The sequence below is a fragment of the Phoenix dactylifera genome, chromosome 5 (genome assembly GCF_051530095.1).
Source record: "Phoenix dactylifera cultivar Ajwa chromosome 5, Ajwa_hap1_PhDact_Kaust_v1.1, whole genome shotgun sequence".
Taxonomy (NCBI): domain Eukaryota; kingdom Viridiplantae; phylum Streptophyta; class Magnoliopsida; order Arecales; family Arecaceae; genus Phoenix; species Phoenix dactylifera.
Window position 1 is genome coordinate 1,600,893 of NC_143194.1, and position 12,035 is coordinate 1,612,927.

At 36.7% G+C, this 12,035-nt stretch overlaps 1 protein-coding gene across 2 annotated transcripts; it reads left to right on the plus strand.

Annotated features, from left to right (window-relative positions):
• The first annotated feature begins 1,660 nt into the window (after nt 1–1,660).
• Nucleotides 1,661–11,429, plus strand: LOC103712554 (TATA-box-binding protein-like). Of its 2 annotated transcripts, XM_008799104.5 has the most exons (9): nt 1,661–2,408; nt 3,829–3,916; nt 4,424–4,495; nt 9,872–9,922; nt 10,085–10,129; nt 10,246–10,338; nt 10,648–10,749; nt 10,830–10,903; nt 11,022–11,429. In XM_008799104.5, coding segments are annotated over exons 1-9 (603 nt in total). In that variant the 5' UTR covers nt 1,661–2,331; the 3' UTR covers nt 11,023–11,429. The 2 variants fall into 2 exon arrangements, with proteins under 2 accessions (XP_008797326.1, XP_088577411.1); XM_088721285.2 differs by lacking the exon at nt 11,022–11,429 and having other exon boundaries at nt 1,674–2,408; nt 10,830–10,907.
• The last annotated feature ends 606 nt before the right edge of the window (nt 11,430–12,035 follow it).

Sequence of the window (12,035 nt, forward strand, 5' to 3'; positions counted from 1 at the left end):
TCATCTATCTGCACAGATTCGGAAATGGCCATTATGCGATCAAATAGTGGATTCGCATAAAGAAAGGTGAATCATTCTTTCACACGAAAGATACAAACTTGTCTGCCCATGATGCAGGAGGAGTTGGCGGTGAAGGAGGCCATGGTGGGCGTTGGGGAGCCTGGTGATGATCATAGAGAGGTTGGCAACAATGTTGGAAGGCTAGGGGGATCTCGATGCTTGGAAGGAGAGGGAGAGAAAATGAAAGGGTGAGCACTATTACATTGATGTAGCAGCATGCACATTAGCACATATGTGTACTTATAAAAGATTATAATTTCATGGAAGAAAAAATCTCGGTGAGCGAACTAACAAGCACATTATGGCATGGAGAGCATGTTGCAGTGCATGTTGAGACCAATCTATTTATATAGACCCAAATTATGTTGTACAGGTTCCCCCCCCCCCCTTAACAAATGAGTTTATTACAAAATATGGACAGCACTATTTGCTTGTGAAATTTTTTTTTTGAATTTCTACTGTAATTTGGAAATTAAGCTTTTCCTGGAGAAATTTGGCCACTGGAAATATTATATTGTGCTAATTACTAACATTTAAAACTTTAGTGAAGGCAAGATTTTAGCTAAGGTCTTCAAACAACAACCAATGGACCATAGTAATTAAGACGGCAAACTTCTCTTTTAGCTAACCAATTTCTAGATGTCATCAATGTTTTATTGACATAAGTTTAAAATAGATGAATGAAATGTATAATGGTGATCATTTGCCCAAGTTAGGAAATCTCCTATCCAAATAGTAGATGCCATCAACTTGTCATGCGACTCAATTTAGAATAAATCAATAAAATAGAGATTGGAACTAAAATTCCTCGATTTCTTGGTTGGACTAATTCTTAACTTAGCTAGAATAATATTTGTCTACTGAATCATTAAATAACTTTTTTTTGTTGACCATTTATTTTGTTATAATAATGATTTCGACAAACAATTGTTATATTCATTGAGCATCATTATCTATTATCTATTTTCTATTATAACAATATACTATAACCATCATTACTCTACATCCAAAGAACATATGCTTCAATAATTCATGGCAAATAACAGCTATTAATGGTTAAAAACAATTACACCAGGACCATTTTAAAGTATAATAGTCTTATTGTAACCCTAATCCTCTTCAAAAAAAAAAAAAATCAAACTTGGTGAGGTTACCTGTTCCCAACTTGATCTTTGAGTAGGCAAGATATGCACACTACACCCTAGTTGCCAAATCACAACCAACTCAAATTTTGAGTTTGGTTCAAGTTGAGCTCTTGGGCAAAGTGACCCGAACAAACTTGGCTATAATTTCTTAGTCTCTAACACTACATAGAAAGCTTCTTAATTTCTCAATGTTCAACACTTCCAATCCAACAATATCTTGCAATCATTAACCTACCATGGTTGCACCTCCATGCCATAATGCAAACCTTCTTTTATATGGCAGCCTATCTCCTCCTATGTTCTCGGTTGGCAATGAGTTGGATTCCTTATTGGCCTAACGGATGAGACCAACTCCACCATCACGTGTTTCACACGTGCTAGAGGCCCCAATGTTAAAAATACCGGCAATTGTCGGTCATATATCGCGACAGCCGAAGCCCACCGAAGGTAACCGGTGGACCGGGATAAGTAGAAACGCGTGGCTCAAAGACCTCCCCTCTAATCGCGACGACCTCCTCTCTCTCTCTCTTTCTCTCTCTCTCAAAACCAAACCCTAAAAGCCTCTCTCTCCGCCCTATTTGCCTCCAGATCTCACCCCTCTCCATATAAAAACTCCTCTTTTTGAAATCTCCCCCCTATAAATCAACTTTCGTCACCACGGCCTACTCAAATTTCATCTGTTTTGATCCCGATCGCCTCTGGAATCATCCAATCCGAAGAGGAACCGGCGGATTTGGTGTGGAATTGGGAGAGAGTTAGATCCGTCTCCTTCCTCGTTCCTGCCCGAGATCCCTGGTGTTCTCTTCTTCAATCCCTCCGATCTTGCAGTCCTTTGCTTATCTTGATCAGATTGGTCGAAAAAAACCCTTTTACCTTAAAATAATCGGTTCTTTTAGTTAAAAATTGGCCTTTTTCTTCAAAACTTCGTGTTTTTCGGTGTTTTAAAGAAGAAAAACATAAAAATAAGGATTTTTTATTGATCTTATAAGATCGACAGAGAGGAATCAAATCGAAAAAACTACAGATTTGAAGGTATTGGATAGATTTTTGAGATCAAGTGAGCTGAAATCTTTGAGGAATTTTGGTCCGGTTGGTCCTTTAAGAGGAAGGATTTGAGGGGTGGAGCATGGCTGATCAGGTCGGGGAGGGGAGCCAGCCGGTTGATCTCTCCAAGCACCCTTCTGGCATTGTTCCTACACTCCAGTAAGTTCTTCTCCCCCTTTTCTACAAAATATCGATCTTTTTTTTTTTCCTGTGTTCGGTAAAGAATCTAGAAAATTAAAGCTCAGAGAAGTTTATAAAACACAGAAAATAGCGACCTAGATCTTTCTTGGATTCCCCAGATGGTAGACATGTATTTTTCAGCCCTTCCTTCAGATCCTTGACTAATAATTAATAAAGATGAAACTTATTTCGGACTCTCCTGCCAGAATATTCAGGTGAGTTTGTTGCGAAAAATTGTTCTTAGCCTGTAACTCTGTATCCATGCAAGTAAAAGGGGGACAATATTGGAATATTTTAATAAATTGGTCATTCATTCTATGGTTGTAGGCTTGTCTGGTTAAGAGGTTATGCAGACTTCTGTGTTGTATACAGGGGAACTATGTCCTTTCCATGAAATAAGCTATTACCCTGCTGATGTTGTGTATCTGTCGGAGTGTGTAAACACTGGGGATAGGATCACTCCTTATCTGAGTCAGAGTTTTTGCGAGTTGCCTTTCTTTTTTCTGCAATCATTTAAATCAAAATTTTATGCAAGAAGATGAAGAAAAGAGATAAATCATCCCATTTGCAGAGATATAGATGGATCTTTTTGTCCTAGTGAATGCTCATGTTTATTGATTTTCAATTTCTATTTTTCTCTCTTGGAGCTGAACATCTTCATTTAATATATTCCTCCATAAAATCTATGACCAAGCTTTAGTTGCTTTTCTTTCTGTTATTACTCAAGTGCTTCATTCACCACAATTTCATTGAGAACATTGTATTTGGAAAGTTGAAGTTGCTAGTAGTATCCATTTGCTTTGTCAAAATGCTTCTGCAGTAGCATGGTCTGTGTACCTGAATGCATGCCCACATACATGGGAAATGGGGATAGCTGATGGGGGATGCTTTTTTCTGAATCATGTATTGTATACCTCACTTTTGTTTTGGTAAAAATGGGTAAAAAAATTTTACTTTGTCATTGGAATCTTCACCACGTTATATTTGGTCAGTTTTAGTTCTGCTGTGGAACTAATTGAAAGGCATTTAGAAGTCTGAAAAAGTTGTCTGTGATCTCTCTTTTGTAAGTCAAATTGGCAAGTTAGCATCATTTTTCTATGTAGCCCATATTATATGAGTAGATATTGCTGGGAATGCATGTGTGGCTAATTACTTGTGCGTTTGATGTTAGTTGAAGCAGCCACTGGTGCGTCTTTATGTTTGCTGAATCTGTAAGAGTGCTGCTTTTCTTATTTTCCTTATATAAAATTTAGCCAAAACTTTCATTTGGCTATTTGCTGAGTTAAGTTCATGACCTTAACAAAGCCGATATAATGCTACCTGTTAGTGCCATGTACATACTCATCTTTGTTTTAATAACTGAATCTGAATCTATTTGGCTCCCGGTTGATTTCCACAGAAATATTGTTTCAACTGTTAATCTGGACTGCAAGTTGGACCTTAAAGCAATAGCTCTGCAGGCCCGTAATGCGGAATACAATCCCAAGGTATGAGACAGAATTAGGAGTTGTGTCTTTCCATGATTTAAGGGCTCAAACCTAATTGTCATGCACCTCTGTATTTTGATGTGAAAAACTATATACCCTAATCACTTCTGTTCCTGGAGGCGTATGAATCTAAACTTTGGTTCATGGCTATAATTGAAGTTGGTATCTGGCTATGCATATAAACTTTCTGTGGTAAGAATACATATTATGGGAACTTGAGAGGGTGGGTGGAGTTTAATGAATTGCATATATAAGAAGCATTAATTTGTAATTGGATAAACTTAAAGTATCAACTGAAACTTTGAGAATTATAAAATATATCAGTTACCCAGGGCTTTTTCTTTTTAATTACTTGGCCGACATGTCTTTAAAAATTATTGCAAAGGTTTTTTTCAGAGTTGCTACCTCTGTTTGTGATATTTTATAGAGCAAATTGCATTTTTCTTCGTATGCTCCATCATACTTACCATAAATAGAGACTGATCTTTTTTTTCCTTTCTTTGACAGCGTTTTGCTGCAGTAATCATGAGAATAAGAGAACCCAAAACCACCGCATTGATATTTGCATCAGGAAAAATGGTGAGTAGATCCTAGATATGCATTGCTTGGTTTCTTATGTAAGTCCTAGAAATTTGTAGACAATTCACAATTCCTTTCAGCAGTCAAGAAATGTGTTGCTAGTTCTGTGAATGTTCCTAAACAAATCATTTTTTTTCCTTGTGTTTATTCCTGCAAAAGGCAAATACCATTAGGTTTCTTTATATTATCTTCTCTGGTAGTTTCATACTGTTAGCTGATTTGCTTCATCAGGATCCATTTAAACAGCTTATTCTTTTCTTCTTGTTTACTGGATGATCAGTATAAAACCAATATATGTTTGAAGTTAAGAAATTAAATGAAAAATTGGAGAAAAATAAAGTGAGAAACATGTAATATAGAATGGAAACATAGAGAAGAAGTTTGGTCATTTTTCTATTAAATTTAAATACTCTTAGACATTTATTAAATAGACTTAAACTTTGAATGCAGGTCTTTGGGAATATGAAGTTAATCATGGACAGTTCTCTGAGCATGTCTTGAAAAGAAATGGTCATTGAATTAATTTTAAGAAGCTAAGGGTTTAAGGATGCCATGGCATTCTTGTTTGGGGCTTGTTTTTCATATTGAACTTTGCAGCTATGGAGTGGCATTGGGTATTTGATAGCAACTGTTGGTTAAGGCAAGCATTCCGAAATCTAAGATGGAAACATATTTCTTATTGTATAGCAAGCAAATTTTACGATTTCAGCAGTTTTGGGTGGAGTTTTGGAGTTTTAGACAAAATGATTATAGTATGTCACAAGAAATAGAAAAATAAAGAAAATAAAGCAAGTATCTACTTATCTTTTTTTTTGTGTTGTATTGTCTAATATTACATATAGCTTCAATGCAAGGTTTGTCATACTAGTTAGTATCGTTTTGTACCGATACGCAATCTCATACCATACTGACACTCAATATGCTTCACTGTCTCGTGTATTGTGTACTGACACTGTAATAGGATGGTACTGGCACAAGGTCCAGAATCGAGACGACAAACTTTGTTTGAATTAGTTGGTATCTTTTAATTTGTAATATTTATCAAAAACAAAAAGTACAAATATTTTAAAAATAAAAAATAGTACAAAGTTAGAAAAATAAATCAGATACCATTTTAAAGCTATAATATGTTACAATGAAATCTTGCTTGCAAAATGTGTATCAAATGATGAAAGTTTTGTTTTTTAAATCTTTTTATAAAACATATCCATATCTGCGAATTTTGGTTATTCTGTTATACTTGACAAGATGCACATATGGTTTACAATATTCTATCTGGTTTGAATCAAATTTAGATCAATAAAATATATGTTCTAGAGGGTGTGGACCTTCATACTAGAAAGGTTGCTTCATTATGACTTGGGTGGCCTGGGTTTGAAAGATGGAGTCTCCCCTTACTAGGGTAAGGCTGAGTACATGTGACCCTTCCCAGACTCCACAGTGACGGAAGCTTTGTGCACCAGAATGCCCTTTTTTTCTTAACATATATATTCTAGAAAAAAATATGTTTTTTTGAATATATTGCAACTAAGCATCTAATTGCTTATAAATATATCCCAAACTCACAAGGTTTGAGTTCAATCTCGCGAATAATGTGTTCTAGGGGCTTATTTTTTCATCCAAAAATAACTTATGGAAAAAGAGGAAAAAATCTAAATAATCTTGTGTTCAAAATTTGGTTCTAAAAGTTAGTTTCTGTTAAAACTTCAAAATTGACAGAGATTCAGACTGGTTTTTGTTGAAAGCATCAGTTTTATTATCAGACATTCTGATAAAACTTCAAATATTGTCTTCATCAGTGCTGGATGATATAGATTCAGATTGGTTTTGGCTAAAAGTGTCGGTTTTAGGATCGTAGCAAAACTTTAAACCTTTCCTCCATCAGTGCTGGATGATTAGCTGAATGCGGAGTTCCAATTCCACTGCCTTGCACAGCTTTGAAAAAAGTTTTCATTTTGAATTGTGTGATCATGTGTAGTTGTTCTTACCATTATAATTAACATCAAGAATGCATGATTTACTAGTATGCGCACTTCCCTTAATTTCTCTGTCTTGTTAAATTTAAGTTGCTTGAGCTTTTTATCATCCACCTACTTAGAAGCAGGGTATAACTTTTACTGGTGTGTTGTACACCCCTAAGTTTAGGCATGGCTCAGATATAAGGTGACTACAACTTATTGCTTGCTATTCCGTGACTTCATTACATGTTGGTGCAGAAAGCAAAAAACAAAGCCTATTGCGTGATTTTAGGAGTCAAAGAATCTAACATTTTCTATTCTGTGGCCTGCAGCTAGCAGGTCCAATGGGAAAGAGAATTTAGGTCTTGATAAGTTTAGAATGAATGAATAAGCTTTAATGAGGGTCTAGAAGTCAACGATAGCATAGAATAAGCTTAGGTAGCATTATAGAATGAATGAATATTTTGATGCTGTTTTTTTCTTTTTGAGGACATAATTTCAACTCAGTTTTACTTGCGGATCGGTCCGGGCAAAAATCTGATAGAGCTGAAACTTTGTAGCAGAAATTAAGGAAAAATTTGTGAGGATATATTGGTATAGATGCTGTCTTTTCTTTTTCTAAAATTTTCGTCTGTAAGAATTAAGGTGTAGAGGCAGTCTTTATATTGGCTTTTTGGCTTTAAATAGAACAGTTTTTGGCTCCTTAAAATTGTTCAGTGAGGTCCTGGACAGATTTGTAATTAATCTAGGTTCAGATCTATGACAGGTCGGTGCGGGCTGCTTACCTTCCTAATTTATGTAAATTAGCTAAGTGATCTACTAAAATCCTTTCTACGGTGGAAATGAAGGGAAAAAATTAGCATTGCCGGTGAGTGATTTTGGTCAACCAATATTCTATGAGTTAACTAATTGGTTTTCTACTATATACACAAATAGCAGGCCTTGAATCTAGGGCTTATTTTGGTTCCAAGACTTTGGTCAACCAATATTCTATGAGTTAACTAATTGGTTTTCTGCTATATACACAAATAGCAAGCCTTGAATCTCGGGATTATTTTGATTCCAAGGTGTCCTTTACTTTGGAAAGCAGGTGGCTGCATTGTGATATCTGGGAGGCTGCAATGCTGAATGCTAATGATCTATCAGTGCCCTGCAAATTTGAATGCTGATGATCTATCGATGCCCAGCCGTTTTTCTTTTGTTTTGTGTGTGTGTCACACCGACACCCAACAGGGACCCAAGTCTAACATAACTCATATCTTGCCTTTCTCATTCTTTTAGAAATTTATCATCGTTCTCTTCTATTTACGAGCTGAAAGTACCCTGTCCTGCCATTTAAACAAGGTTATGCGTCAGTTTCTACCAGAGGATCTTGTGAGAAAAAATTGAGGGTGGAGGGTGGGGTGGGGGATAGATTGGACTAACACAGCCACCCATCGCTCATACCCAAGTCCAACATTTTTTATGTTGCCTCTTTTTGTTCATTCTTTTTGAAACCCAGCCTGCAATTTTGCCTCACAGCATAGAGTGATTCTGCAGTCTTCTAGTGAGCAAAGGGACTTAAAAATTTGAAGGATTTTCATGTGTTACTTAGGAACATTAAGCAATTCCACTTGCTGTAAATTTTTCCTTCAAATTTTGTTTTAAATAGAAAGTAGGGTTGTGCCACCTGCAGGTTATTGCAAAACTGCAAGTAGTACAAGTGACCTGCTGATCATGCAGCAGTGCCATGACAAAAAATACATGGTTTTAAGGAGTTCCCAATTTTGCAACCTCACATGGTCATTAGTCCATCAATCCTAACTAAGATTGGTCTTCATGACGTTACAATACCACGGCCACACCAAACCAATGTAAGGGCAAGTGTCTATTATTTCTCTTGAAAAATATTCATCAACAACTAGTGTGATTGTATTTTTGATCTCCTCCTTTTTTGACTTGCTGTTTCACAGGATATAGGAATATCAATCACAAATAACCTATCTGTGATCCCTCAAACTACTGTGGGAAAAACACATTCTGTAGTTTACTGATTAATCAACTTGTCTTCGTCAGGTATTAGACATCTTACTAGCTCTATCCTTAAGGGGTTTGCTAGATTTTCTTCCATGCAATAAGATCTTTGTAGAAGGTTGGATCTTACGCAGGTCACAGTTGCTGCATCCTATGCGTAACATGTCTGCTACCTCCATCAAACAGCAAAATTAGAGATGTGCTTAACAGAGAAGGGAGATTTGTAGAAACAATGTCCTTTAATTCTGCCTTTGCAGATTCAGGCTACTTTTATTTTATTAATCTGTTACATTTTTCAGGAAATTTGGGTTTGAAATTCTCGGATGCTCTTGCTCCTACCAACTACATAGACAGGGCGAGATGAAATTCCCCCTTCTTAGCCTCTTATGAACAAGAAAGAAACAAAATTAGTTCCTGTGATCAGGATAGAGATCTTGGTGAAGAACAAGCACCAGTTGATTAACCCATTTTAGTTTAGGAAGCTAAGGAGCCATTGAACTTGAAGAAGAAAGCTCAGTTACATTCTTGTTTTCCCTTAGTTGAGTTTTGCAGATCTCAGAAATATCAAGTAGAGGTGTCAATATTTTGGGTTGCTTTGATTGACCTGAAGACCTAGCTTGAGAAATCAGAGGTCAGATTGGAAATTAGCTTTATATGCGAGGCGTTGGTATAAAGTTAAAGGGTTTAATTTATTTGAGGCTTTTTTGGATCTTGTTCATGGGAAGGTTACTTCCTTAATTGCTTTTCTCCATCTACAACATTTGCGCGCTTAAAGGCTGCCAAACAGCTGACAGATTCCCTTGGGTTCAGGGTTGTGGCTGGGAGGCTTGAGAATGCTTTTCATATGGTTCTTGTTACATTTTGGCATGGATGGGTGCTGGTTGGCATGCCACATGTTACACTAGGATATCACCCGTGCCAGTGCCTTGGTGACGTGATGCTGGGAAGGTGCTGGCTTCTTGCAGGGCAGCTTTTGAAGCTGGGTCAAAGATTTCGGCCATTTAGTATCCTCCTACCTGTACATCTTATATGATTTTCCTTTAAACGTTGTTTAAAGAGATTAGAAACTTATTCTTTACATTTTGTCGCACAAATGAATTGTTAATTACTTGCTCTTCATCCATTCCAAAGCTTAGTAACTATTAAGTAGTTCTAGAATATCTGGAAGGTCGCATGATAATATGCTGCATCTTGTTACTTTGGCCAAAATTAATAATAAAACAGGTAATCTTTGTTAGTGGCTTGTTATGTCGGTTAAAATTATTATGGGACTGGCGTTGTATAAAATTATGTTCTGACAAATAAGAGTAAATAGTTGCCTGTATTATTATTGCTGAATCAAGAATTCAATCTTTTTTTCTTTTTTGATGATGGTGATATGCTGACTTGCTTTCTTTATGGCCAGGTTTGTACAGGAGCAAAGAGTGAACAACAATCCAAACTTGCAGCAAGGAAGGTACTGAAGACTGTTTATGACAAATCTTAGATGCTTATAGCTCAAGCCTTCTGTATTTGCGTAGTTTTCCTTTAATGATGATAGTTTTAAACTACAGTACTGCTTTATGTTTAGTTGTATAACTTGTATTCTATTCTGATTTTTCTTGCCTCTGGTTTTCAGTACGCTCGGATCATTCAGAAGCTCGGGTTTCCTGCTAAATTCAAGGTATTCACCAAAGTTTATATGTTGCTTTATTCCTTGCTACTACTTTCTGTCCTTTTTCTTTTTGCCCCCGAACTTGCGATCGTCTAGCATTCACAATCCAACCTTGTGATAACTAGGACTTCAAGATTCAAAACATTGTTGGTTCATGTGATGTCAAATTTCCAATAAGACTGGAGGGCCTTGCGTATGCCCATGGTGCTTTCTCCAGTGTAAGTAAATATTTTTTACAAGCTTATTCTTTATCTTTTGCAAATATCTATAGCTTCAGCAATCCTTTGTTGGAATTACTGCCGTTTCTCTGTTACAAGGCTGGTTCATGTGCCCATAACTGTACTAGTAATAACAAGCTCAATAGACAAAGTTTATCAGCTTTTCTTCATTGAGAAAACACATCTGCAGAGTCGAGCTCTCCTTCAGAATAGTTCCATTCCCTGATGTTAAATCTTATTTTTTGTCTTGTTTGGGCGTTTGAAATTGGCTTTCTCTGAACCCTGTTGCTTGTTGGTTTCTTCTAATAGTATGAACCAGAGCTCTTTCCTGGTCTGATCTATCGGATGAAACAGCCAAAAATTGTGCTACTTATCTTTGTTTCGGGCAAAATAGTTCTTACAGGAGCCAAGGTGAAAGTTATTTCTGACATTCTTTCAGGTTCATTTAAACTATTTGCATAATAGCTAATAGTTTTTTAATTTTGCCTTAGGTGAGAGATGAGACATATACTGCCTTTGAGAACATCTATCCAGTCCTCACGGAATTCAGGAAAATCCAGCAATGGTAAGGCTATACATCACTTGGCATCCTTTCATCTCTTAATTCGAGATTGCAACTATTTGTCACAGATCTACATTGATGTCTAATGGTCTTATGTTTGTATGATCTTTCCTGTGAGCAGATTCTCTCAAGAGACACTGATGCTAATATTTGGTGCTCCCAACTGTATATATCTTGAAACTGTCCAGACAAGTTTGGTTGTGAGATTTGACAGTCTAAGCTATACATATGTATGCGATACGGATTTTGCGCCGTTGTATGAGTATCTTGAGTCATGTTTAATGGTCTAGAGACTAGAGAGCAAAAGAGCCAACAGCTCATTACTTCAATGTTCCAAAGGAATCGTAAGGGCAGCAGTCAACTTGTTATTTTGCCTCTCTTTTTTTTTTTTCTTTTTTCTTTTGGTTGAACCGGATCTTTATTATATCATCCTTGAATAAATACAGCCAAGAGAATCAGCCTGTAAAATATTCAAAATCTAATTAGAGGCCACGGAGGTCCATGAAGTGGTTCCATATGCTGTAATCAATCTGTTGTGGTGTTCATCTTCCTATAAACAAGTGTCGCCTCAAAAGATGGAAGAGTAGCAATCAAATGAACTTGTTTTGCCTCTTTTGCGTACGTATATTTTGGTCTTGGCAGAAAGAGATCCCCTTGTGATGCTTTGTTGTTTAGTGCATAAAAAAGCCGCAAAGACCTGGGAAAGGGAATCAAGGGATTAGGAAACCCAAGAATAGATAAGCTTCTTTCTCTGCAAATTATTAAAGAGTAAAAACAGGTGTCCAGTGACCAAACTTGAGAATGTAGCTTAAGCTCGCTGCTGTCCATTTTTTTTCTTGCATTCGGACATTGCCAGTATCCTGTAACTAAAACTAGCCCGTGAAGTAACCAATTGGTTGGTACCTTTCTTTGGTGATGAACCAACTAGCTTTGTTGATACGAGACAATATTGCCTATCCCTTGAATTAAAATTCTCTCTCAAGTTAACAGCTAGCTTTTCTTATTCCCCTTTTTTTTGGGTGCAATCTGGGCCTCTGGCCATTGGGTCAGATTTTTGGGTCATTTCTGTCTGTATACGTGCGTATGTAGATGTGGTGGTATCCATTATATCCTGGAGGTGTGAGGGGTGAGCTAT